Source organism: Columba livia, chromosome 10 (genome assembly GCF_036013475.1).
Source record: "Columba livia isolate bColLiv1 breed racing homer chromosome 10, bColLiv1.pat.W.v2, whole genome shotgun sequence".
NCBI lineage: Eukaryota > Metazoa > Chordata > Aves > Columbiformes > Columbidae > Columba > Columba livia.
In genome coordinates this window covers 12,398,141-12,425,707 of record NC_088611.1, presented here as the reverse complement: position 1 = coordinate 12,425,707, position 27,567 = coordinate 12,398,141, and the positions used below count along the sequence as shown (strand labels likewise).

General features: G+C 41.1%; 2 protein-coding genes across 6 annotated transcripts in view; one reads left to right on the top strand and one right to left on the bottom strand.

The window, feature by feature from the left end:
• SHQ1 (SHQ1, H/ACA ribonucleoprotein assembly factor) overlaps positions 1–233 on the bottom strand; it is a 45,768-nt gene extending 45,535 nt beyond the window's left edge. Inside the window, exon 1 of one of the 2 annotated variants that reach the window (XM_065075357.1) lies at positions 118–233. In XM_065075357.1, the coding sequence (XP_064931429.1) occupies positions 118–166 (49 nt within the window). In that variant the 5' untranslated portion in view covers positions 167–233. Of the gene's footprint in view, positions 1–99 lie in introns of both variants that reach the window. The other variant, XM_065075358.1, reaches the window with a different exon arrangement.
• On the top strand, positions 216–27,246 carry GXYLT2 (glucoside xylosyltransferase 2). 4 transcript variants are annotated; one of them, XM_021286929.2, is made up of 8 exons: positions 216–635; positions 1,259–1,347; positions 11,096–11,285; positions 11,488–11,619; positions 18,257–18,508; positions 19,506–19,629; positions 22,217–22,389; positions 22,994–27,246. In XM_021286929.2, exons 3-8 carry the CDS (start codon positions 11,145–11,147, stop codon positions 23,174–23,176), a joined length of 1,005 nt encoding a protein of 334 aa, XP_021142604.1. In that variant the 5' UTR covers positions 216–635; positions 1,259–1,347; positions 11,096–11,144; the 3' UTR covers positions 23,177–27,246. The 4 variants fall into 4 exon arrangements, with proteins under 4 accessions (XP_021142604.1, XP_064931433.1, XP_064931432.1 ...); XM_065075361.1 differs by lacking the exons at positions 216–635; positions 1,259–1,347 and adding an exon at positions 2,828–2,986; XM_065075360.1 differs by lacking the exons at positions 216–635; positions 1,259–1,347 and adding an exon at positions 3,034–3,358.
• The last annotated feature ends 321 nt before the right edge of the window (positions 27,247–27,567 follow it).

The window sequence follows — 27,567 nt, the reverse complement described above, 5'->3', positions numbered from 1 at the left end:
CGAGGCCTCCTAGAGGAGCGAGCCCGCCAGGGCCACGGCTGCCCACGGAGAGAACACCGCTCTGGCCATGCCCATGGAGGCAGTGACCTGCGCACCCACCTTCCCACCGCCACTCACCCCGCGTCTCGCGGCCGTCTTCACCGCCCCGTGGGGCGGGAACGCGCATGCGCAGGGAGCCCCGGCGGGCGGGAACCAGCCCCGGCTGCCGCCCTCACGGGCCGCCCCTCTGGCCGCTGCCCGCCTTCGGAGCGGGACACAGGCCGAAGGGATGTGGAACTGTAGTACCGGCAGGCGAGCAGCCTCTGTCCCGGGCGGGACGCTGAGAGGGGCTCCACCAGCCGTCGGCCTGGCCTCCCCTCACGGTCAGGTGGTGGCTGGGGCGCCCCGGGCCCCGCCGGTGACGAGGAGCTTTCCCTTAGATTTCCCCCCCACTGGCCTTGTTTTTTAACAAAAGTGATGATGTGGTGGGCCAGACGCGGTGTTTCAAGGGAGGTGTAACCATCTCAAGAAATAAAAGTAGCATTTTACCCCTTGATTACTGTAATCCTGATCAAGCTATGGGAACGCCAGTCAGGATGGAGTGCGGCATGAACATCTGGCAACCTCAGCTCCTTCCTCCTCTGTGATAGCCGCAGGTATTACTTAAAACTGTAAGCATCTGACACGGTCACATGCTGTATCTTAAACATAACAGGCTACTGAAAGTAAATGATGTGTCTCACAGCATGTAAGAAGTGCTTGTATGTGTAAGTAAAGCATGTAGTGAGAACAAGCACCTCTAGAGAGGAGAGAATGGAGTTAAGAACTGAGTAAATAGGAATGGAAGGTTTGGGCCTAATGTAATTTAAATTGCGGTAAGGATAAAGTGATTTCAAGAACTAAAATACATCAAAGTGGATGGCTGCAGAAATACACAGAAGAGTGACCCCATCAGCACTCCCAACAGGAATTCTCAGTTACGTTGTTTCTTCTAAGGACAGGGAATAAATGTGAACAAGATTTACAATGTGCATAGATGCAGATCCTGATGAATCAAAATAAATACAGCATTACAGAGAAAATACAACAAGGAGTTCAAAAATTGCTAAAAGCAGAAAAGTTGTTCCCCCAAGTATAATGCATTTTGTGCTGAGTTCCCTTCCTCCATAGATTTCATTTTCCAGGAGTTTATAATCATTAGCAGTTTCACTTACAGAATTACTGTGTTCATGATAACATGATATCTTTATAGCTTTATTTTTGCTCTTTCTTCTTGCAGTTTCCACGATCTGAAGATAAAGAAGCTTCTAATTTTGTTTCTCCAGAGGAGGGAAGTGTCCTGGATCACAAAGACGTGTGCTTTTTCAGGTAAGGATACCAACATGGGTCTCTAGAGGGAGGATGGTGGTCTTTATAAATTCAGGATCAAAGCTGCAGTCGTCTTTACAAGAATGAAATTGTAACAGTCAGGGATGTAAATATGTAATGTGTTTCTTGGTGTTACCTTTTGTGGTGTTACCAGCTAAACAGATGTCAGACTTGCTTTGAAGTAAGTGCATGTAAAATTGGCACGTGAGAGACCAAGTTATAGTTTAGCTTTAGTGACTGAAGGACACAAAGTGTAATATCACTACTGACCACATCTGGTACAGCACGTATTTGTGGCAACTCTGAATTTTTTGTGCCAAAGCAAGTATCAGGTTTGGTAGGGTTTTATTGTAGTACACACATTCTCAGAAAATAGCCTATGTTTATTCATTGTGGTTTTCTATAGTTTCACATTTGGTGTTGCTATTTTCTCTTAGCATGATGTAATTTATATTTTTACATCTGCTCAGAATCTGAGCTGGATGAAAACCTGAAATAGTAATTGTTCGTTGCATTTGCATTGATAAAGTACATTTTGAGATGCCATTAGCGAAGGCGTGTTGTGACAGCCATATAAAATGGCCAGGCTGCATAGCTTCACTGCCAAATTAATGCCATTTAAATAGTGAAGGACCAGCTCCTGGAAGATTTAGCCTAAAAGAAAACCTGACTTCACAAAGTAGGGCTGTGCAGCAGGAGGTTCACCCTTTTGCACAAGCTGCCTCTTTTACAGTATGCTGATCCCTGACCTTGGCAAGGTCCTGATCTGCAAACACAAGAGATTTTATCCTCACAGCCTGTGTAGTGACTGTCTGAGGTGTAACACTTCCCCGCAGGTAGCACTGTGACTTTGATGGTGCTTTTTGCCCGACAGTCGTGGCACTGAGCAGTTATTTTAAAACAAAGGCAGCCAGAATACTTGTATTTCTGTCATACTCCACATTTAAAGGTGATAAATCAGGTTACAAACCTAAGTGGATTTATTTCTGCAAAATTCAGAGTGTTGCAATCTCTGCTGATGTTTCACAGAACACTACTGAAGTAACTTCATCAGTCACATAAGGACAACTTCAAAGCCACCCAAAGTGAGTGAATGCTTATATTCCTTCACTGTTCTACCAATATTGCAGTTTATCCTGATACAACATGCCTTTGAAATAGGTGCGATGACAATAGTGTGTAGGCAGGTGATAAACTGGGGCTGCAGGATGGAGGGACGCTCAGCACCAGTTTCCCTGTTAGCGCAGACAGAAGGAACGTGCCTCAGAGACCAGTTTCTTCTCTCACCTTTTTTCCTGCTCATCTTTCTGTGCGCACTCATGCTCTCCCAGCACTGCACGCCTGCACACGCCGGGATCTTTGAGTGGTGTGGAAATCAAAGAGACCTTTGAGTAAAACAGCCTGCCAGCAGCTGGGGTCCCGGAGCCTGCCTCGCCTTTCTTCCTGTAACGAGGAAACGCTCCTTGAGGACTGCGTTAGTGAATAATACGATTTGTACAAAGCCTCTGCGATCCCGTTAACTCCGCGAACCGCCTCCCAGAGGTGCTGTGGCCACCGGGCGAGTGCCGCAGCGGCCGGTGCAGGCTGGCCCCTCCGGCGCGGCCGAGGAGAGGACTGGGCGGCTAGTCCAGAGAGTACGGTAGGGCGCGCCCCGCCCCCGCTGCCGGGAGCCGGGCTGGGGCTCGGTGGCCACGTCCCCGCGCCGGCCGCGCCGCGGGCGATGTCGGCGGCGGCGACGGGCGGGCTGAGGGGCGGGCGGGCGGTGCGCCCCGCGCCCTGACCCCCCCCGCGCCATGCGGCTCTCCTGCAAGGTCGCGGCGGCTCTGCTGTGCCTGGGCAGCCTGCTGCTGCTCTATCTGCTGGCGGGCAGCGCCGCCGCGCCCCCGCGCCCGCCGCCCGCACCCCCCTCCGCGCCCGCCCGTCCCGCCGCGCCGCTCGCCCGCCGGCAGCCGCGGCTCAGCCGGAGCCCGCCGCGGAGGAGCCCGGCCGGGGGCAAACTCGCCAGCGCCAGGTAACGGCAGCGGCTCAGCCTTCGCGTACCCGACCGGCGCCGGGACGCGGGAGTTCGGCTGGCCCACGCGTGACCGGCCGGCGCCCCACGCGCGACTTTCCCGGTCCCTGCCCTCGGCGGGGAGCCCGCCAGACCCCTCCTGCCCAGTTCCAGCCCGCCCGCTGGAGCCCGCCCGCTGTCAGCCGTGACCAGCCCCACGCGTGCCCGGGCCCTCCCGCCCTGTGGGTCCCCTCTTGCGTGGCCGCTCGCTGGTGTCTCTTTGCCGCCCGGTACGTCGGGCGCTTCACTTTCCCAGATCTTCCCCCCTCGGCTCTGCGTGTGACCGGTGATTAGAAACGCTTGTGCGAACAGAAGTATCAACTTTTTCCTGTGTGTTTTCACTTGGAGTGCGGTTGCCAGAGATGCCACGGAAGTGCGTGGAGGTGTTACCTCTGCCTCTGGTCCCTGCGTCCGAGCGGGACGATACCTCCCCTGCCTGCCTGTGCGAGGGCGGCCTGTGAAATAGCTGCTTTTCCGTAAGTTTTGGCCTTGTTTTGAAGGCTGACGTGGGGAATGTGGTACTCGCTGGCTCGAGTCTGTGAGGAGCTGCTGTTATGCTCGGGAGCTGCACTTCTGCGAATTTTTCGTTAAAGCTGCAGTGAAAAGGGAAGGCAGATAGCTGTTTCTGTGTGATACCATGGAGTTCCATACTTTGAAGATCCAAGGGATTTTAAGTTGTTGAGCTTTTTGTTTTGAATGGTTTTAATATGTTAGTTAATTTAGCAGAACTTTTAAAAAAGAGTTTGAAGTCATGGTGTGTTGTGTTCCCTCTTGCAGCACCTTACAGGCAGAATATTTTTAAAAAACTGTAATTACTTCAGCAAAAGATGCAGGCAGCGTGCTTTTGGTGGGTGGAGGACTGTTTTCCCCTTTGCATTCCAACTATATTATGGTCAGTGTGACCTCATATATCTAATTAACTTGGTATGTCTTTGTGTCCTTGATTCATGATTCCACAGAGATCTTCTGAATGAAAGGCCATTCCCGTTTTTTGAGCTCTTATTTCTTAACTTATTAAAGCAGTTGGTTTCTTACAAGCATTGTTACCCTACTGAATGCAAGAGGTGTTTACTGTGGCTGAGAATGGATCATGGACAGAATTCAAATGCACGTATTAAAGCAGGATTATTTCCACTAGCAACTGTACCTCCTGAAGTCATTTTTCTTTAAGGCATATCTCTGTGATTATCATGGAAATCAAGAACACCGACAGAAGGAGCCCACAAAGTATGAAACTGCTAGAGAGTGTAAACAACTGTTCCATTTCAATGAGCTTTTCAGTGAGCATCTTCATGTTCTGAAATTTGACATTATCTAACTTTTCTATTATTTATTGACTTTCAAGTGCTTCTTACAAGGTCTGCAGCACAATAAAAAAAGAGAGGAATGCTGTAGTTATACCATGCCTTTTCTTCAGGGGGATTGGACTAGTTGATCTTTTGAGGTCCCTTCCAATCCCAAACATACTGTGATACTGTGATACTGTGATACTGTGATTGGGGTAGTTTTTTTGTTGGTTTGTTGTTGGTTTGTTTGTTTGTTTCTTTTGTGGGGCTGGATTGTTTTTCTTTTCCCTCACATCTACTGACAGGGCATGATCCTTCACCACTGGCACCAGCAGGAGTTTGGATAACTGAGAAGCACGATTCTGTGGCTCCAGTTCTACCCCTTGCTGAAAGATTCTGTGTTGGGTTAGTGACTACCAAAGTAAAATTTGAGTGAGGATATCCATACAAAATTTTTTTTTAGGGAGGTCGACATAATGTGGACCAAGTCAAGGAGATACCTGCTGCTTTGGGAAGGCTGAAATACCTGCCAGTGGCTGCTGTTCTGGAATGGATCACATCCACGCTCACACAGTGAAGGCATCAGTTGGTGGGATCTGCTTTGCTTAGATACTCTGATCCAAGAAACACTGAAAACAGTGTGAGGCTGTTTCCAGGGGGCTTGAATTTGGAGTGGGAGAAACAGGCAGTGATTTAACTAGTTACTGACTTCAGAAGTGAGTATTCCCACTGATTTAATAGGCTTTGCTTATGCAAGCACATCCAATGTAACATGCTGAATTAGGATTGTTACTGCCTATGCATTCCTATAATATACATTATTTTAGTTACTCCTTATGAGCAAGGGAAGATTTTTTTTTCTTAATAGCAAAGGAAGTTGTTTTTTGTTTGTTTGTTTTTTAATTTGATCTGAGAAATCATATATGATCTGATTCCTGCAGAATAAAATAATTCTGATTACAGCTGTGGAAGATCTTGTGATCTGATCATGGTGTATGTGTTTATATGTAGACTGCATGACTGACTCAAATAACCTTAGTGAAGTTTTGCCTATGTGAATGTAAAAAGTTGTTTTAATTCAGTTTTGCCAAGTTGATGTGTGTAGTTTTGTCAGAAGGATGCAGCTTTTGGGCCAAACTTGGAAATAATCAAAGGCATTATCTAGGATGTAAATTCACTTTGTAAGAATCAGGCATGTTGTAGGCAAGGTGAATTGTAGTTTAACATGGAATTTGTAATACCGCTTTCTGTAGTCACATGGTAATAATAGATGTTAGTTTTTAAGTTTTAAGAAGTGCAGGTTTCTTCTAATGTAAGTAATCATACATGATAAAAGCTTAATTTAGTCACATATCATGAGCTGGCTGGTACCTAGCAAATGCTAGTAAATACATTCATGTGTCCTGCTTTGGTCATTAGTTAATTTTGGCAAATCTAGATGATCATTGCATTTAAGTTTCTGATTATCTTTGAAAACTGATTTTTTGATTGTGGTCTTACTGATCCTTCTGCTTGGAAGTAGCAAGTCCTCTGCCTTCAGTGAGATTTTCTTTCGTATGAAGAATTATAAATATGTGCCAAACCGATGTGTGCAAAGTATCAAAAAGCAAAAGAGTTATTTTACATTTGAAGGGCAGATGTGACCATACTTTCTGTTAAAGCAGCGTGGCAAGGCTCAGGAAGTGAACTTTTGCCAGCACATTTAGTTCCCTGGAAATAACTTTACCAAAGCAAAACATCTCTTATATGGCAACCTGTCAAGATAGTTTTGCTTTCTTTGCAGTCTGTGTGCACACATGTACAAGTTTGGCTTGAGTTTGATAGCCTATAATAATATGCCGAAGGCCCAAGTACCTCATACTCATCTAACAAGAACCCACTTGATAAAAGAAGAAGACACAAATATCCATTCTGGTTTTGAATGTTTTTCATTCTTTCATTCTCTTCCCTAAGCGGCAGAAGGAGGTTGAAACTTCAACGATTTTTTGGTAGTCAGCAACTACAGCTGGTTTTGTGCAACTGCAGTAAAGTGAGAGAACTTTATTTAAAAACATTTAGAGATTTAGAGAATTTCTAATTTAAATTTTCAAGTGTGAAAGAATGTGTTTCATATAATGGAGCCACTGTTGGGACATTGACTCAGTGTTGACTGTCAGGAAAGGAGCCTGTTGAGTGAATCACCAGTTTTGATACATTGCCTAAACCTAACCGTGTTTGTGCTGCAAGAGTAAATGAGATCATAATGTGAAGAAGGTTTCAAAAACTAACAACTGTATTGCATTTTGTAAGAATCTGCATGCATTATCTTTCTCTCAGGAATAAATCTGGAGGCTTGAATAGATTAGCAGGCTCTGTAATGAGATGGGAATGCATTATTTTGAATGGATCTGGATTGATTTAGACAGGTTTTGGGTTAATTATGTTTGAGACACTCTGGCTGTGACTAATAAGAAAATTGCATGTAACCTAAACTTTAAGACCTAGAAGCATACACTATTGTGCTTGAGCACTCAGGCTTCATCTGCAATATCAATACCCATGCCTGTCAGAAAAAAAATGTATGCAGTAAATAAAATACCATTGGGCAACTGGATAGGAGTTGGTTTGTATTGTTGGAAGGCCTTTGCTATGAACATTTTATTGTGCTACGTCTTATGAAGTCTGTCTTCAGCTGTTTCATAGGGATGTATCCTGCAAGTATTTTGTGGTGCTTTCTGTCGTGCTTAATCTTAGGCAACAGTGCTTGATTTTAAACCCAGATAATAATATAGTAGGAGAACAGGAGGAAAGGGAGAGCAGAAGCAATTTTCTCTGAACAGATGGCTAAAACAGGGAACAGAGCAAAGAGTTTGACACAATGTTATATTTGCAGTGTATTGACAAGCTACATTTATGTACTGAAATTAGAAGAATGATATCAAGGCAACAAAGACCTTGTGTATATAATTTCTTCATTTGTTTGTGTCAAACACATTAAACTTTAATGCCCAGGTCACTGAATTGGTTTAGATGCATTTAAACATTTAATTTAGGTCATAAAACCCAATTATAGACTGTATCCATAACCAAGAAGTTGGACTTTAAATGAATGAATGCATGCGCTTCTAAGTGTTAGGAAGATCTGGCTAGTAATAATTGTAGTACTCCATGGATCTATGTGCTTTTTAATGTGCTTGGAAATCTCTTGGTGTAGGTAACTGTTACTAATGTAACAGCTGTTCCCATTTTACAGGTAGGACAACTAAAGCATAAAGAATTATTCACTCACTGAAAGCTTTGCAGGGCCTGACTTACTGAAATAGAGTCAATGATGGTGCTCACCCTTCAACTACTACCTGAATTCTTCTCTATGTCAAAAGCCTATTAATGTCTTAGGTTGTTAACCCAGCAATATATTCTTTCTTTCTTGACAGCTATTTTTATTCTATGTAACAAATTTTATTCTTTGTACAATTTACTATAGTATTAACATACTCCATCCTTTAAAAAAGGTACGTGTCATTCGTCTGTTCCATTTGTTATGTGGCCCAGGAGCATCTGAGCAGGTGGTGTTTTGGAAAACTCTTAACTTCCCAGTGTGTTTGCATCAACCGCTGGAGCTACATAATAAACATTTTCAATTAGAGGACATATACTGTATTGAATCAGGATTCGATATATGCCTTATATGAAACCTCAGCTTAGCGAAGGCCTTTCATTAAGCAGTGAGTCTGTTTGAACAAAAAGGCTCCTGGTGCCGAGCCCAACCTACCACTCGTAGAAATGAAGCAGTTGCTCCACTGGTATGAGCGAAGTTCTAACCTCCAGTTTCTCTCTTGACAACACATGATGGGGCCCATCTTAGCTTCAAGAGGGGATCCAGATAAGCCAGCATAGGCATTATTCTGTGTAAAGCAGAAACATCCCAGATGCTGTTGGTCCCACTGGAACTGTTTTGATTTGAAGACATCGGCTGTATCCTGCAAATCTTTAAGGAATATCCTTTCATCCAGATGTTATTTTTCCCTGTCCCTTCCATTCCTCCTTGCAGTGTATGTACGTGTATGTATAAACAGAGGAGGGAAGGGGAGTTGTGATATTCTTTGCTGTAATCTGCTCATTTGCCTTCCTCGCAGTTTGCCTTTACACCTGCCTCTTTTCAGCCTTCTGGTTAACAATAATTTTGTAAAGGCTAAACTAAAGTTACTATTAAATGCATCCTGCTGTGACGCTTCTATCTCCCTTTCTGGCTCACCTTTATTTTTCCAAGTCCTCTTTGTTTCCTTATGTACTTAAAAAAATGCCAAATGTTGTGTCCCAACACTCTACTGTACCTCATTGCTGCTTTCCTCACTGACTATTGCCCTCAGTGTCCCAGACAGCTACTGAAGTAGTACAAATACTACCTCGTGCTCCTTTTCTTGGGGACTTTTATTCCTGCTGAGGCCATTGCAGGCTCCTGAAGCCCTTAAGCCCAGACCTTCGTGACTCATAATTCGTTTTCTCCAAGGCTCAGCTTTCTCCTCAGCTCCATGGGGTTGTGAGGGTGTCTGTGTTGGCAGGCGGGACATCTCTTGTTCATCTGTAGCTCCTGTGGGCTTACAGGGCATTCTGCTTTCATCATGGGTTGATTCTGCCGAGCCCGTTCATTGGAAGTGCTTGTCTAAATATACTGGATTTTTCACCACAAAATAGCTGAATAAGGGAGCGTTCACTGTGGCTAAAATTTGCAAAGAAAAGCTTAGGGCTTTGGTGTTGGGTTTTGAAATGTTACAATAAAAGCTCAGAGTTTAGCCCCTCTCCCAGTGAATTCCATTGCCACAAGCTATATCAAAGCAGTTCTCATCCTGCATATGGTTTGATTTAGAGACTCAATTAAGAGGAAACATTAAAGAGATAGGGAGCAGTGGGGAAAAGGGGATCTGTGTGAGCAGCTAATTATTCACTTCAATAATTCAGTGGTTTTTACACTAATAGGTTGGAAAGTAAATACCACTTCACATAGATGTAGTATTCCATTATTTATGCACTGGTGAAATTGGGGTTTAATTAAGACTAAAGCTTAAGACTTTAAACCCTTAATAAAACACGTTGCTTTGTATAGTCGGTAAAGTACTATTGGCTGGTATTCCTTGACATAGAAGTGGATTACTCTGTAGCATAGAACGCTGCTGTTACATAGAGCAGCATTTTAATGTCTGGAAAAGGATAATGACAGCTTTGATAACTGTTGTTTTTCTCGTTCATTTATAACTTTTGTTTCAATATTAACTTTACTGATTAATTGCGTTTATGTATTTTGTGTGGTGCGAAGAGGCAGGGATTGATGTCCTCTGTTCAGCGATATGTCGAGAACTGGTGGTGATGTATGATTAGCCTTTTGAACTCTCCTATAACGATTAGGATATTTGTGATGTAGTTGCTTTGTCAGCACACGTCCATCTAATGGAGTATAAACACAATCCAAGTTGGAATGTGAGTAAAATATGGTAGAAACATTCCTAGAGGACATGATTTTACACCTATACTGGTGGGGGGAGACAAACAAAACCAAAAGGCCACATTTTAGAAATGTCTTCAACTTCCCAAAAGAACTCTGACTTTTCTGGCTAACAGGTAACTTCCATGTGCATTTTACACGCAGATTCCTCTGTAGTCTAGCTGAAGTTTATTTTAAGCCCACACAGATTGGTGCTGAGTGAAAAACCCATAGTTTGGCCCTTGACTGCTTGTGGAATATAGTCCCATTCATCTGGGATATGTGTTTGTTTTTTAAAATCTCTGTTTTAGCAAAATCTCAGGGGTTCCACCAAGTGAAATGGAGAGCAGTCCTTTGAAATTATGCCAGTACCTTCAGGCCAGGATTAAAGCAGGCATTTTTTAGCAAAATTAATTAACTGCTAGAATAATTTACATATGGATGGAGTGGATTTTTTTAAAGTATGGGTGTCATCTTCCAGTCCAATCATTATGCACCTGGTAATGCAGTTACTGGATGTAGTTCTATGATCTGCATTGTGTTATAAAGTTGGCTAGGTCGTAGTAAGTCCCTTCTGGCTTCATAACCTCTAAACGGGAAAAAAAAGCTATCATTTGCACAGAGAAAGCTGTTGTCTGGTTTGAGGTGCTATTGAACTAGTTTCATCTGCATATGCAGTGCAGTGATTTCTGCAAATTCAGAAACTTAGGAATAGTCAGAAAAATTCTGAAAATAGCATATTACTTTGTGTTGTAATTTTAACACTGTTGATTTGTACCATTGTCAAAAATTGGCATGCCGCTTGCATGTTCTGTGGATATGTAATCAGGAAAAAAAACCCTCTCCTGATCCCTTACAAAATGAAGGGGAAGAAAAAACCCTGATATCTGTTAATGCGGGATTCTCTTCATGTTTACTTCAGTATTATTTATGTGCCTGTTTATGAATTTTCAGGAAGCCTGGAGAACAGAAACATTCAAAAGAGCTTCCATCTTTGCAATGCATGCATCTGGCAGTTGTGGCATGTGGGGACCGGCTGGAAGAGACACTAATCATGCTGAAATCAGCAGTTCTCTTTAGTAACAGGAGGCTCTGCTTTCACATTTTTGCTGAAGATTCCCTTAAACCTGAATTTGAGAAGAAGGTGAGTTTCTTTGTCATTTCGTAAATAAATAAATGAGTTAGTTATCAATCACAAATCTCAGAAAAATTACATTGACATCAACAAGTAGCAACTAAGCACTTTTTTACTGTACATGGTTTCTCAATTCCTTATGCGTGCATATTTAAAAAAAAAAGCAACTATATAACACATAGTGTCTAATTCTTCCCCCCATGTCTTTCAGTTAAAAGAATGGCCTTCCTCATATACAAAGAAGTTTGAATACAACATTTACCCAATAACCTTCTCAGTAGGAAATGCTCAGGAATGGAAAAAGTTATTCAAACCATGTGCAGCCCAGCGCCTTTTTCTTCCGGTAAGGCACCTGGATTTCTGAGTAGATTGCTTCAGGAAAAAGTTAATTCCACAGAAAGGAAGCTTTGCTGGTGTGATATTAAAACCATTTTCAGGCTGAAACATCTGCTTAAAGATATTTTAGTCTGTGCTTTAGCCACTTAAAAAAAAAATCCACAAAACACCCAAACCAGAAATCCAGCCTCGCTTTTTGTCCTGCGAACAAAGGATGTGTGTTTCTTGTTTGTAGCTCCATTAGCCTCTCAGACTCTTCATACTCAGTGCAAGAGCTTTTTTGGGGCAGATGCTTTCAGGGTAGATGCTGTATGCCTTCCATAAATAACATTCTTTTCAGCGTGCAGTCACCATATCCTCTTCACCCACTATCTCCCTTTCCATATGTTAGCCCTTAGACTGATGCTTTCAGCAATCCATTTTCATTGAGTTTTATTTATTTTTCCAAAACTGTCAGATTTGCCCTTAAGGTAATAATTCCAATGTGGTACCGAAAATGAGATTTCATGCAAGAGCCCTGTATATCCTGGCATCTTCAGGCTTGTCTGTATATAAATTTGTATTCTTTACTGCGTAATACTTACTGTCATAAACTTGGAAAATATTTAAGGTTGCTGGAGAGAAGGAAGGTGTCGATAACAATTTTGCATGTGTAGAAATATCAGAAATCGAAAGAACTTTTGCACAAAGCAACTTCTGTGGAATTGAGAACATCTATCAAAAATATCTTACGCACTGCTGTTGATTGGGGTGACTCCAATAAAGTGACATGCTATTCACATGATCCAGATTTCTTCATTGCTGTCTTATGAGAAACTGGGCGGGGGGGCACACGAAGAAATCTTTACTTTCTCAGATGGAAACAATCAGGAGACAGCTGCATGTCCAGATACGTGAACTATGAATACATATGTGAGAAAATACGCGCTGTCAGCAGTTCTGCTTATCTGCCGTTTAGGGGTAGACTATCATATGCACAAAGGCCAGATGGGTTGAAAGTAACTCCAGCTTTACCAGGGGTCCTTTCTTCCCTGAGTAAATATTTATATCACCTGGAAAATAATCCCCGAGTGTTAGCCTGTTCAACACAGATTGTTTGTAAGGTCATACTCAAATGGGGCTATTTTCACTGGGTAAACACAATGTTTTGCTGTTATTTCTTTGCTGTCTTTGTCATTTTAGTAGACTCTGATCACAGAAACAATTTCACATTTATTTGTTATCACTCTTCTGGTGACAGAAAAGGGTTCTATATTCATGCTGATTCCTTTAGGCTGGGCAGTGCTTTTTTGGTTCCTTTTTTGTCACTCACATGTTGCCGAAATGCTCCAGTAACTTCTTGTAAGGAATATTAGAGTGTTGTGTGTTGTCTTAGCAAAACTAGGAGGCAGCCTGAACTGTAAATGGTTTTTTTTTAATCTTGAGGCAGTTACACAATGGGGTTTATAGCTTTGAATAGGAGGGGTTGTCCAAGAGTAGTTAGTTGTATCTGACATTAAGTTGATGCAGATATAGTAAAGAAAACAAGTTGTAGCAATAGGTGAGTTGGCAAGTGTCCAGTTGGACTTGGGTATTCAAGTTCACAGGCTGACAGAACCTTGGGCTGTTTCTGGGTAATTTTGGCCACCATTTTTTTTTTTTGGTGCTTGATATATGCTTGGTATGATATGACATGGTATGATATGCTTGGTTCTGATACGGCATTTTAACAAGACAGTGCTGTAGAAATCCAGTCTGCACACAGCAGGAGCAGAGTGTTTCTAGTGTTATTGTTTAGAGAACTATTTTGACTTTTTTAATAAGCACCAGCAGAATGTCAGTACCCTTTTGTTTTTAATCCTTCCCCATACTAACCATATTCCTCTGCAGCAGCATAAAATGTGACTGGACTTAGGGAGAACCCCAGAGAGCAGGAGTTGAGTTTATCAGCTGTTTAGCTCTCAGTTGTGCAAATTGTCTTGCTCCTGATAATGCTGAGCCTGAGTGGAATGTGAGTCTTTGATTCACAAGTGCCTCTCCTGACACAGAAATCTCTCTTCTGCAGCCCCAGCGGGCGTGTGAAAGTGGAGAGGAGGGTATGAGGAATGTGTTAAGGGAAAATTGCATAAGAATCTTTCAATGGTTTTAATCACTGATAAAACTAGAGCTCTGGGATGTGATCCTGCAGCTTGTAGTAATGAACTCTTTTGTCCCAGTTGATAGGTTGATGTACTCATTCCCAACTTGTTGAATCTACTTGGGTTGCTAAAATATTGAGGAAGATCATGCAGCATCCTGCATTTAGTGGAAGCGTTCTGTGACATCTAATCACACTTGTCACTTATATGCAGGGAAAGTAGATTGAGCCTCCATGTAATCTCACAAGTCTAAATCTCTCGCTGCGGTCTACTACCATAAAACAATCAATGGGATTTGTAAAGACAGAACGAGGAAGATGTAGATCTTAACAGGAACACAAAATGAAACTTTAAAAATAAACTAGGACAGTAATGATCTCAGCAATCACTTGAAACTGTTTCATAATACTAACGTGGATGTTAAGACACCAGGTGAAAAACTGTCTTCTGGTCCCACGAATGGTACGTACCACAGAGCTGGATTGCAGCTCTCTCTGTATTGCTGCTTTGGAGCTACCTAAATAATCAGTTAAAATACCATGAAATGCTTAAGGGATTTTTGGATTATTTTAGTTCCAACAGTAACTAAAATTTAGAACCCTTCTGAAAACACTTAATCTACATAAGAGCTTCTAAAGTATCACAGTATCACAGTATGTTTGGGATTGGAAGGAACCTCAAAAGATCATCTAGTCCAATCCCCCTGCTGGAGCAGGAGATTGGATTAGCAATATCTCTGTATTATAGCTGTCCTCTTGAGTACACTCAAGTGTCCACACCAGTGGATCAGCGGCAGCACTGGGAAGAGGTGCCAGGACATTACCTAGACAAAAGTCTCCATCTCTGTTCTAACTTGAGTTAATTGCATACTACAATTAAATTTAGTAACTCAGCTTCATGGTACTCCTACCTTAGTATAGGGATTTGTGATTTGTCCCCGATTTTGAATAAAGCTCTGATAAACTGCCTTGCTAGCCATTGCAAACCATTAGGTAGCAGAGCTTCACAATACACCAATGTGTGTTCACACAGCGTGGTATTACTTGCCAACCTTGCTAACACAGGGAGAATCTATGGAGACAGAAGTTGTGAAATAAAACTACAGATAATTGAGGTTTTAAGTCAAGTGTCAGGCTAAATATAGCCAGTTTGGTGCAGAACTTTTTGACAGATTTACTAAGAATACTCTATATAGCTGAAAAAAAAATCACACTTCTTTTAAGCTGTAAGTACCTGTTGAGCGAGGAGGAAGACAAGCACAGTCAAGCCATGTTCCTCACCATTCATTTCAAAAATCACAGTCTGTCAGGTATGTCTACATGGTTTGAGGTAGCAAGCCTGACCTCAGGCTACCAGACACAGACTTGTGTTGCTTATGCTCCAGGTCAGATGTGTGTCATGTTCTGCAGTCCTGTTCCTCTGGTCCGCCCTCACCATGCAGTGTCTGGTTCAGGCAGAATGAGCTGGAGGAAGGTCTCTTGTCCCACAGGGTCACCGTGTGTTACTCGACTGCTTCTGACATGGAAAATGAGCACAGCCAAAAATACAGCGTCCCCTCTTGTATGCTTTTGAATAAGTAAAAGCTAAATATTGTTTAAAGGGCTGTGTAAAACCTAATTTTTTTTTTTTTTAAATCTCTGTTTACTTTGGAAACAGAGCTACCTGAAAGCTACAGGATGTTGGGAATGCTGCAGTTATTGAAATGAAGTTTATCCCCAGTGTAACTCCATTGAAATCGCGGGACTTATGCAAGGAACTCTTACAGCCGCAATTTCTGAAATTGAATTCCTCTAAGTTAAGTGCACAGCCAGAAGGGGATGTGATCAATTCAAACTGAGGCATGTAGGTTTTAAATAAGTCCTAACACTTCACACATGGAAGAGAAAAGTGTGAAGGGCTTTAAGGAAGTAGCACAGCTTTTGTTTTCAGCCTGCTGGGTGTCAGGGCAGGGCAACACCTTGGGCACAGGAGGGGGAAGAACCTTTTGACACACCAGAAACAAGACTCTGTGAATCCCAAGTGGAGGAATACAAGGCGGAAAGTGCGGGGTCCAGTGCTGGTAGGCACCCATTTCACAAAGAACTGAAATATCTGCTTGCATCCATTTGTATATAGGAAAATTGTTTCAGTCCACTGACTTGCACAGTTTTAAATTTATGTGTATGTTTATGGTTGCTGAAAGAACAGTATTATGCTGGAAGAAGCACTGCCCACACTGTCATTGATGCTTGGGAGGAGTGTCTATATGCACCCATTAAACTTCTGTTTTAAGCCTCTGCTGTAAAATGCTTGAACTTGTCTCTTTAGCAGGGCACCCTTAGAAAAAATCTCACATGGTATACAGTGTGCTGTAGCAGGCAAAGTCTAATATGGTGTGCTCAGGCAAAGTCTAATAGCTTTTTGGGGTGGTTTCTATTTTTAATATATTTTGATTTTATATACGTCCCTATGAATTAGGGCTTTTAGGTGCTACAGAATAATATACAATATCCAGGATATCCTTAAGATGAAAAAGCCTTTCTTCTTTTCAACTGTCTGTCTTCCATTGATTTACTCTTAAAGTAGCTATTTGTTTTTCTTTTTAGTCTTGGACTCCAGGATATATAACATTTACAAATATTTGCCTCTGAGCTCTTACTGTGTTATTGAACTATTTGTGTCACTCATATGTTGATACCCTCATATGCTGTTTTGTATTTTTCATGGAAAAATGGGGTACTGCTACAACCTTCCATCCAGCAGAATTATCTGGATTGTGTTGGACTTAATTCCATGGAGTATCCTATAAGCATAGCTTCTGTTTAAAATGTAGAGACACTTGCCTTCTCCTGCTTGTCCTATTATGTAGGCTAACATGTAGTTACCATGTCAGACATACAGGTCAGGGATTTGTTATACTTGGCTAAATGTTGGTCTGAATCCCAAAGTGTTCAGTCAGGTGAAAAATTTAATTTAAGTCCATACTCACAGATTTGGTATCTTAGTGGATGCCTCCTGAGCCTGCTTAAAGGTAATTTTTTCCCCATACTTGTTCAAAATCTTAATGTTCTCTCTCTTTCACAAGCAATCTTCAGTCACAATACATTTCGATTTATGTAAAATCCAATTTCTTTAGCAGAATTTGTTGAATTACTTGCATAAATAGGAGCGTTTGTCATTAGTATCATTTCATTTGGATGACAGGGTGATTGTTCTGTTCCAAAACATGGTGAAAATCAATAGCCTTTTGGATTAGCTTTTCAAAGAAAGAAAGAGAAATAGGGCTTTTGGCTGAGACCACAGTAAGAAAATTTCAGTCCTTCAGGAATATTTGGAAAGTTTTGGCAAATAATGAACAAGAGCAACAAAAATGTGGTTGGAACTGCTGGTCAGCTTTAGCTAAGGATATTTATTACCTAACAAACAACCTTATGTATAGCTGATGCAAACATCAAGGGAGTTTTCTTAGGCTGTTGAAGCACTATATAATTTGCCCCACTAAAATAAATGAATGAGCATGTAAGGATTTGTGTAGCCACAAGGGGGAATGTTGTCAACAAGAACAGATTAAATATCCTGAATCTAATTTACAGTTTACAGCCTTCTGACTTGAATGATGTTACTGTGGTTATTCCTGATACAGAGTCTGATAACAGAGATCAGAATCTGACCTGATAACTTTTAATACGACAATTCTATTTACTAGGCAAATTTTGTTCTTCAGGAGGATGCACACACGTTTGTGATGGTTAGGGTTTTCTTAATGTGAAACATAAATATATAATAATACTGAGTGTGAGTCTTCTAGGAGCACAAGCTTGTAATAGGAAAAACTGTCATTAGAAAGGCATATGGAACATGATACCAAATGGAGATGAAAAGTTTTCTGTTATATTGGCTTAGCCTGTCTGTCTGTGGACGAAGGTATATGTTTCATAAGGTATGTGCTAGCCAACCCAGCTGCAGGTTCAGGATGCAGATTAGCTGTTGTGACTGATTGTGGAAGCGTCTTTCACACACAGAGTAGCAGATTCATAAAATACTGTATATTATATAATTTTCAATAGTAATCCTTTCATAATCCTTGCTATACAATGTGCAAAAATTGCACAAATTTGCTTTCTACATTTGTTTTCTACAAATGGTTACTTCTTCTGTATAACAGTACCACTTGCAGCTCTTTAAAAGAAGTAACAAAGCTATGTAATAGATACTATCTGCGTTATAGTTCTGAACTGATACTGAATAGGTCTTGCAGGTTTTTTTTGGGAGCCTAGTGGATTACTGTTTCTTTTGAAGGTTAGAATCTGACTTCTGTGGTCTGGTAGCTGTTTTGCTGTGCACTTTAAAACAAACAAACAAACAAAGCAGCAAGCCAATAACCTGATAACTGTTGTTCCTGTGTGTAATTACATTTAGCTGATAAATCAATAACCTCTTTCAAGCTATCCATTTAAAATGAAAGTACCTTTTGCCAATAATCTTCCTTTTGTTTTTTATTTGGTTTCTTTTTCGTCTCTTCCTCTCCTCCCTATGCAAACCTAAAAGGTCATTCTAAAGGATGTGGACTCTCTCCTTTATGTGGACACTGACGTTCTCTTCCTGAGGCCCATCGATGACATCTGGCACATCCTTAAAGAGTTCAACTCAACACAGCTAGCAGCTATGGCCCCAGAACATGAAATCCCAAAGATTGGCTGGTATAGTCGATTTGCACGTCACCCTTATTACGGGACAACTGGAGTCAATTCTGGAGTGATGCTAATGAATTTAACACGGATACGCAACACTCAGTTCAAGGTGAGAAGAAAAACAGCTGTTGCAGAAACTAGTGATTTATGCATTTTTCACATCTTGTAAAACTTTGTAAAATCATATAAAGTTTGTAATATAAGGAATTGTGAAGATATAGAATGTATATTTGGATACTGAAAGCAATTATAGTGAAAATTTTTGTTAAAATAAGTGAAACTTCCCCAAAAGGCTGGAGCACTGAGAACTTGCAGATGGAGCAGTCTGTTAGCAGCAGTAAAAACAGCTTCAACATTTCATGTTCCCTTGAAGAGTACATGAAAGAATAAACTCAAGGATCTTCAGGCCAGTCACTGTATTGTTTTTAAAATAGGGAAACTTGATGTAAATATCCAGAGAAATTAGTAACTTTTTGTATTCTGCTGCAGATCAAGTGATTCCATGAACTGATATAAATGAGAAGGCAACATTTTTTCTTTTCCTCCTTTGTGAAAGACCTGACTTATAAAATCTGTTTGTTTTGCTGAACATGAATTCTCTCATCTCTTTAAAAACTTTATTTGTCCTGAGTGGTTTTGTTTCTCAGTGAAGGCGAGGGATTTCCTATACCATTATAGGAACAGCTCGAGTGAAAAAAAAACCCTTGCTCTTAATATTGTTAAGATTCCCAGGGAAAGGATGGTAATTTTTAGTCTGCAATTTTCCACACTTTTATACCACAGTTTTCACGTTGTCCCTGCATTTTTGCATTTTTCCACTTTTTCTCCCTCCTGTTGTTCAGAATAGAAAGATTCTGAATAGCAGGAGCTGACATCAGAGCTGGACCCAGGAGACCTGGCTTTCCTGTTGAGATAAACAAGGGCATGGTCAGCTCTGCTGTTCCAGCCTTATCCAGGTCTAACATTTCCTGGCAGTTCTTCATTTTTCATCTGGGTATCTGACACGGCTTAGCAGACTAACAAATATGTGGGTGCCACACTCTGAGTCATATATCACTTCACTGTTCACAGTATTAACCCATTGCTTTTCTTTTTCTGCCCCACAGAACAGCATCATACCAAGCGGTTTGACTTGGGAGGAAATGTTATACCCATTATACCAAAAGTACAAAAACTACATTACATGGGGAGACCAGGATTTACTAAATATAATTTTTTACTTTAATCCAGGTAAGTAATGATTCTTGGAGTCATGATTATCTGTGTTAAGAAAATGTTTTGAACTAGAAAAATTAAGAAACTGCATAATGTACTTAGATTTGTGCATTTTGTACTCTTCTGTATTCTCCCTGCCCTGGGACTGTGAGGAGCTGTGGAAGACTTCAAGCCTCTCAAAACCTTGTTGTCAGAGAACAGATGGCAACACCCACCTGTCCCAGTGTGTGACCAATATGGACGTGCTTGTCAGCCCAGGAAAATGTCATATCTGATTCCCGCCTGTCACAACTTGTAACATTTTTGCTTTGTTCTTTGTTTCCTCTTGAATTGGAGTTGCATTCTCATGAGTGTGTATTTCCAAGGAACTGGCAAGTTTAGGCATCTTTATTTTAAAAGGGTGTGACTTTGTCCACAAGTGCTGAGACAGTTTCTGCAAATTCAGCCTCTTCCAAGTGTTTCACACTGATCACACAGAAATGCCTTCAGGCACTTCCAAAAACTGTAATGTCTGAGAAATGCCAGGATTTCAAAACTGTAGCATAGTACATGCTTCCCAAATAAGCTGAGAACCTTATTTCATGCCTCTGCGTATGCTGAGTATCCATTTTTATTTGCCTCTCCTTGTTTCCTATGTGGCCTTGTATTCCCTCAAGTGATCTTAAGAACAGAATAAGTTTGGATTTATCTTTATTTATTCTGTTCCCTTTTCTTTTCCTCCAAGGAGTCATAGGGTAGGTAATTGGATATATCCAAATCCAGGCAAATTAAAGGAGAGAGCAGAAGCAAAGCAATAAGCTAACATCTGTTTACTGCAGACAGATGTCAAACATCAGTGTCTGTGGTACACCATGTATTACCCTCAATCCTGGGGAAAAATAATATGGAAGACATCTTCATTATGAAATAATAAATTAATTTCCAAAACTAAATTAATGTTATGGGAATAGAGTCTACTGAAGGAAGAATAAGGTGAAGCCAGATCAGTCATGAAGTCAAACTCAAGCTGCTAACTTCAGCGTGGAGGAAAAAAACAATTATTGCAAAAATATTTTAATTTTGTAATGAGAGCACTTTCTATCAAATCCACATGTTGGGACTTTTTTCTGCACCGTAGTCTGTCTTCCTCTTGTAACTGGTAAATATTTTTTTACAAATTACGTAACATCAGACTGCACAAGAAAAGAAAACAAAAGAACTGGATACAACTAAAATAGAAAACTAGACTTTCCTGAGGCAGCTGCAAGTGGCGCTTTATAGATGCAGTGCATTGGCTTATAAATCCACAGAGCTGTGCTACCTGGGGCCTGAAAAGTTGCTCCCTTTTTCCCATCTGTGAAGAGTGTTCTGATGATTAATGAATTTGAAGGCTCACAGAACAGCTGGAGGTTGAGTCCAGCTGTGACAGCAAAAAAATTCATAAAAGCATCACGGTGAGAGGATCAAGAATACTCAAGTAACATGTAGGAAAACTAATAAGTACCTGGTGACATCCTCTCCACCTAGCGACCTGCTGATGAGCTGTACTTGCAAACATCTGCTCGGGGTTAATGAAATGATCCCCATTCACTGAAACAGGTTTGGATCAGGACTTACAGCTCTTCCTGTGCTTTCAGTGGCACTGGGGAGCAATTCTGAATGTGTGATAGGTCAAACTGAGTGGAAACCACTTAAGATTTACCCTTTCTCGAGGAGTCTCCTACTAGAGAGGGCCTGAGGGAAGAAATGTTTCAGAAACTTTCTCTCCTACTTCTTCAAGAGCCACACAGGACCAGCTGCAGACTTCCTGGTAAGCTAAAAAAGGCCAAGTGAGGAATTCAGTCTTCAGTGCCTCTGACATGACCTGCTGGTACAGTGCAATGATCACTGGACTCCATTTCTGAAGCGAGAAGTTCACAGGGACTGGCATGATTTATTGTAAGCCTATTGCAAATACTGTGGGTGCATAGAGAAAGTTAAAAAAAATCAGTATGAGAAAGGAGGTTACAAGCTCTGTTGAGGAGTTAGGCTCATCTTTAAATAACCTGGACCTGTGAAATTAAGGTATGACAACTCTTAGAAGGATTGTGCATAAAACACCCTACCTCTTGTTCTCTGCTGTATCTCAGTATAGCAAATTGTCATAGCCTCAATGAAAGCTTCAGCAGCAAACACTGGATATACTTTGCAAGCTTTCCCATGCCATCTCCAGAAGGACCCATGATTTTGCATAGCCCTCACTGCTGTGTGCACTTCCCTAACAATTGCTGTAACTCTAGGGCAGAGGACCCTGGATGGTGCCACCTGGCGCATACCCTCTGCGTTTGATTCTGTCACTTTCAGCTTCGTAAACTGCTCTTGGTTTATGTTTGCACTTGGTCTTTGTGTTGCACTCAGTTTCTGTTAGTTCAGGTCTAACAGTGCTGAGGTTTGTACAGTCATCCTCTGAGGAAAGGAAGGTTTTAAGTCTAGCTGCTGCTTGGGATATTTGCAAAAGAAGTTACTGATATTTTTTTCTGATCATCTGTCCCAGCTGTTTTACAGAAACATGGTTTAATTTGTTGTAACTCTTGTTTGACGTGTCCTTTTTTTTCTTTCCCTCTGCCTCCCCTGACACTGGCAGAGTGTCTTTATGTGTTTCCATGTCAGTGGAACTACCGTCCTGATCACTGTATGTATGGGAGCAACTGTAAAGGTGCAGAAGAAGAAGGTGTCTCTATTCTCCATGGAAACAGAGGTGTCTACCATGATGACAAACAGCCTACGTTCAAGACACTCTATGAAGTGATACGTGATGTAAGTCTTTTATCTCAATAGAGGCAGTGCTTTCATTTCAGTGCAGATCACTGCTTTATCTGGGTGGTTCAGATTGCTGTTCAGGTGATCAGGCTGAGCATAGTTGTGCTTTGTGTACACACATCAGACACCAAGGTTGCTTTGGCCTCTCCTGTGCTATTGCATGTGTATATTTGAGATGATTTAAGTGATCCTCCTTCATATCATAGTAAACTTCTAATCAAAAAGACTGATAAATTGCTTTTTGGTAATACTGGGGGTGGGGGAAAAGAAGTGTTTGAATAGAGCTCTTCCTGCTGGTACTGCAGCTCTAGGCAATAAATGCCTAATGAAAGCTTGTCTTCCCTGAGCACTGAGAGCCTCTGCGCACAGGGAAGGCAGAAGCTTGCAGACACAGCCCCATATTTCCACTTCGAATGTCGTATATCTACAACTCCACTCTCTAAAATACGTGTTTTGTTACAGTATTCCTATGTTAGTAGATCTCCCTGGGAAGGTGAAGGACAACTCATTGTCTACCTGTGTGAAGTGTTATCTTACAGAAACTTCTAAAATGACATTTTGTAACTAGTGAAAACCAATAATTCTTTTTTCTTTTCTTTAGTTTCCATTTGAAGACAATCTCTTCCAGTCTTTGTACTACCCTCTGCAGTCGAAGTTTCTGGATACAGTGCACACTTTATGTGGGAGAATTCCACAAGTATTTTTGAAGCAAATTGAGAAAACTATGAAGAAGGTGTATGAAAATCGTGTCATTGTCTACTTGGGGGCCAATCACAGATACTAAATATAGCTATATTTTTATGCAGAGTTTCTAATTCTTGCACCCCATCTCATGAAACATATAAGAGTATGAATGAACTCCTTTTCTGAAACTCGAAATATTTTCTCTATCCAATTTCCTGATAAACCATGAAATTACAAAAGCAGAGGAAGCTTACCTAGAAGTCTACCTAAACTGTCCTTTTGTTCTCTTCCTACATTCATTCTTGGTTGCAACACTCATGATTGATTCTCACTTTTATTTGACGAGTTCTGTTTGATTATTTGTTTAAGTACAGCTGTATTCATGGTAACTTTTTTTAAGGTTGAGCAAAAGCTTGTACTGATCTTTGGCTTGACAAAGAATTTACGATTTGAGCTATGTGACTCATAGGGAATATAACTCTTGAAGTGATAGGGCAAATATTCTTGACTGTCATAAGAATGCCGAATTACAGAAATGATCACTCTTGTGATACCATGAGTGAAAATTTACTATAGCAAGAGGAAAGTATTTTCTTAAAATTGCGTTCTGTTTGAAGGAATATTACCTGCTATTCTTCACATGTAGGACCTAAGAGTTCTCTTACTCAATGAGGGCAATAGAAGTGCCTATTTACTTTGTATTTTACAGCACTTTGTGCCTAGCGATTGTCATTTTCTCCTTCTGCTCTTCGGTGGTTTTGTGAGGGCTTCTTACGAAGGAATTAGAAGGAAAATAATTACAGCATAAATAAGAGAACAGTGTACAAGGAATGGGAGGGGGGTGCGGTGGAGGCTGTGGCACCTGCACAGCTAGCGGAGAACAGAGAGAGAATCCTTTCTTGCGTGGAGTACAGCCAAGGGCTTCCCCTCCACTGCCTTACGCTCTTAAGAATGTATTCCTTACCTGGGTCGTAACAATTACATTAGGCACAGTCCAAGAATATTGTGAATGAAGAGTACAAAAGCAGGTACTATTGATCTGTTTTCCTCTTTAATTGCTATTACTGCAATGCCACCACAAGCTGTTCTTCCATCCCTGCATTGGGAGGCTGAGAATGCTGCCTCGGACGCACTCTGTCCCGCTGGGGCAGACTAATGTATTTCTGCTTGGTGCTTTTGTTCCTGAAAGTGTTTTATGCTAAGGTCATAATGAATAGACCCAAAGTGAATGAGGATACAAGGTGGCTTTGATGTTTGTTTAAAATACTTCATTTAGTTCAGATTTTGAAAGTGTGATGATCATCTTACGACATGCACAAACAAGAGCTAATTAAAATTTGCAGTAGCTGAAAGGTGCTGGGAAACTCAAAGTGAGGACTGTCTTAAAGAGCAGCAATACAAGAGCAGACTCCCAGAGGGCATTTTCTAAATGTAATCCCCGAGGGGTGTGTGTAGGTGAGTGTTTAAGAAAACAGCAGAGAAAATGATCTCACTTTTCAAGTCTGTTCAGCAAAAGAAAAAAATAGCCATTACTTGGAACTTCTGTATCTAATAGGCCAAGTAGGAGAGAGGTGAGGAGGGTGAAATACATGAAGCTTTGCTCTGATGAAAGGAAAACTGATACAGGTTGTGTATCTTGTACATGTAACACACATTTATTAGAGATAAATATGTGGGGCATGTGGATGCGGGAAAGGATATGTTCCTAAGTTATAAAGTAGGATTTCTGAAGAATTGAAGTTTTGGGGATTTCTACCTTATTCAGTCAGGACTGATAAGAAAAATAATCTTCAAGAGAAAGTCCTTTTAGTTTGCACATTCCTCTCTTCTTGTGTGGCAGCTCATGAAAGGAGGGAAAACACAGGCCGTGCTGGCACCTCAGGCTGTGCACAGGACTGAAGTGCCGGCAAACTTTTGCCAAACGCTGGCGTGTGGAAAAGTCCATGACACGTCTGTAAGCGTGGTGTGCGAATGACCCAGCGCGGCAAACAGCATCGCTACGGAGTCATCTGGGGAGCCGAGGTGTTAGGTTAGAGGTTTGTGATAAGAGGCAGACGGGCCTGGTCCAAGCAATTCCACTGCGGCTCTGTACTCGTTCTCACAGGCACGACAGACAAACAGAAACTTGTGCTGTTCGCGCCTCTGTGTGCTGCAAATTCTAATCAGCAGTTTGTGTGTGTTTCTGACTCAGATCTGTTGTCTTGCAGCCTTTGCCGTGTAAGTGTTAATCAACACGCAAAGGGCGGAGGCAGCTCTGCATCTATTTTGATTGAAAGCCTGGAATTTCCTATTGAGACCCAGAAAGGCATTTAAACTTAAGTGTAGAAGTTACTGTCTCTTGCAACTTGTGTTAGTATGTTTGAAGTTTTAGTTGCCACTTAAAGAGAACAATACATTTCTAGCTACAGAGGAGTGTTTGAAAATGTAACTCAAATGGACCTTGAGGACCTCAAAACCAGAAGGCAAAGAAAGGAAAAATTTAGCAGGCTGTTTTAAACAGTTTGAGATAATATAAGCCTAACTAATGACAGGTTAAACCTTTTAGGCTAGCAATACTGAGAACTTTTAAAAACTATTAGCTTGCTTTTTGATTCTTATTTCCAAGTATTAGGGTAAAGCTGACCGTAAGTCAGACGAGGACAGACGACTCATGCTGGCCACTCCGAATTCCTTATTTCTCTGGTATCTACAAGCCACAGAAAGTTGCAGAGCAAAAGTCTTGCTGCCCAGACAGTTGCAGCTCTGGTGCTCAGGCTCTGAAGTTTGGGAGGCTGTGATTGCGTAAGCTGTGATTCAGCAGAACCCTGCAACCACGGGCACATTAAAATGAAGGAATGGAATTCATTACAAAACAAAGGCATTGCTGCATATGAAATGATTAGAGATTAAAACAGTGCTTTTCATGTTTACAGGAGGTGCTACATTATGTTTAGAAAGAACTGTGTTATGTTCTTAACAGCTATTAAAATATATGAAGTATATACTTTAGCATGAAGACTTTTGTTAATGTAATACCAACTTGCAGGAAGAATGGGGGAGGTTTCCCCCACTGTGCTTTTTCTAAGAAAAAAAAGCTATAATTTGAGCTCTCCAAAGCATTTTAAAACAATTATGTAGCTTTGATTGTTTTTGTTATTAGAACTATTAATTTATATTTTATTACAGCTTCCAAAACCATATTGTATTTTGGTTTTAACAGTACTTGGTTCTTATATTAATCGTGTTTAGAAACCAGGTTTCATTCATTTCTTATTTCATACTTGTGGGCAATTCCTTGTTAATTAGCCCACATTTATTTTAAAAATGGGATGTGTAAATACTTACATAGACTTTACATCCTCATTTCCCCTTCTTCTCATGTATTTTAGCTATTTCCAATGGTATAACGTAAGCAAAACACCTTTGCTAATGTAACACCTTGAGCAGTGTCATCATAACATAGGGGGGAAGCGAAAATAGTTTTATTTAATTGAAGAGAAACTCCAGCACACGGAATGTGTTGATAACAAAGGAAAAGAATCACCTTTCACACGGAGAAAGAAAGCAGAGGCCTGCACCTGGGTTATTTGAATGGAAGCCCTAGCCCAGCAGATGTTTGATACTCTGAATTTTGCCTGTGTAGGCTGATATGCAGTGCATAAAGTTAAGCATGTGACCAGGGCCATGCTGTATCAGTGTCAAATATTCAGGTTTTAAATTTGCTATCTTATACTTGAACTTGCCGAAGATAGATAAATAGGGCCTTTATATTAAGAGCTGCTGAGCACCTCCTTTTAGCCCAAAGCCATTTAAGAAAGCGTCAGGCGACCAGTGCGCATTGAACACAGAACTGCCAGAGCAGGAAGCGTTTGGTTGCATCATTTATATAACCTCCGAGTTTTTCTAGGCCATTTGCCTGCGTAGTACAAAGTGGGCTTAGAGAGCTTTGCTGTCATTTTACTTACAGGTGGAAACTGGAAACTGCTCTGTGTGTTTGTGTGTCTGTGTGTGTGTGTACACAACAAGAGTGCATGTGTCAAGAATTCTGTACCTTTTCTCTGTCATTTAATCGCTCGTGTATTTTTTTTTGACAAGTGCACCAATTGTTTATAGCTCCCAAGGAGGCCTAGCAGTGCATTTCTGTGTTAAGATCCTTTGGCTTACATTACAAATAAATGAAGTTTTAAGCAAGCTCTGCATGTTGATAGTTTTCTTTTAAATGTCAGGTCTTGTGTGTGTATACTGTGTATAGGTCCGGTTGGGATGGAGTTTAGGATTAGTGATGTTACAGTGTATGTGTACAGGGTATGCCTGCATCAAAGCAGATTAAAATGTTCCTCTTTTACAATGTTAATCTTAGTGTAGTGAAAAAGTACTAGATTGGGTATGTTATTGAAGAGACAAATACATATATTTAACTTCAAAGTGCTAATGGGTCATCCTGCAACTCCAGTTGTGTCACAGTGACCATAGATCACAACCTGGTCTCTAAGGAAACTGAAGTTTTACCTT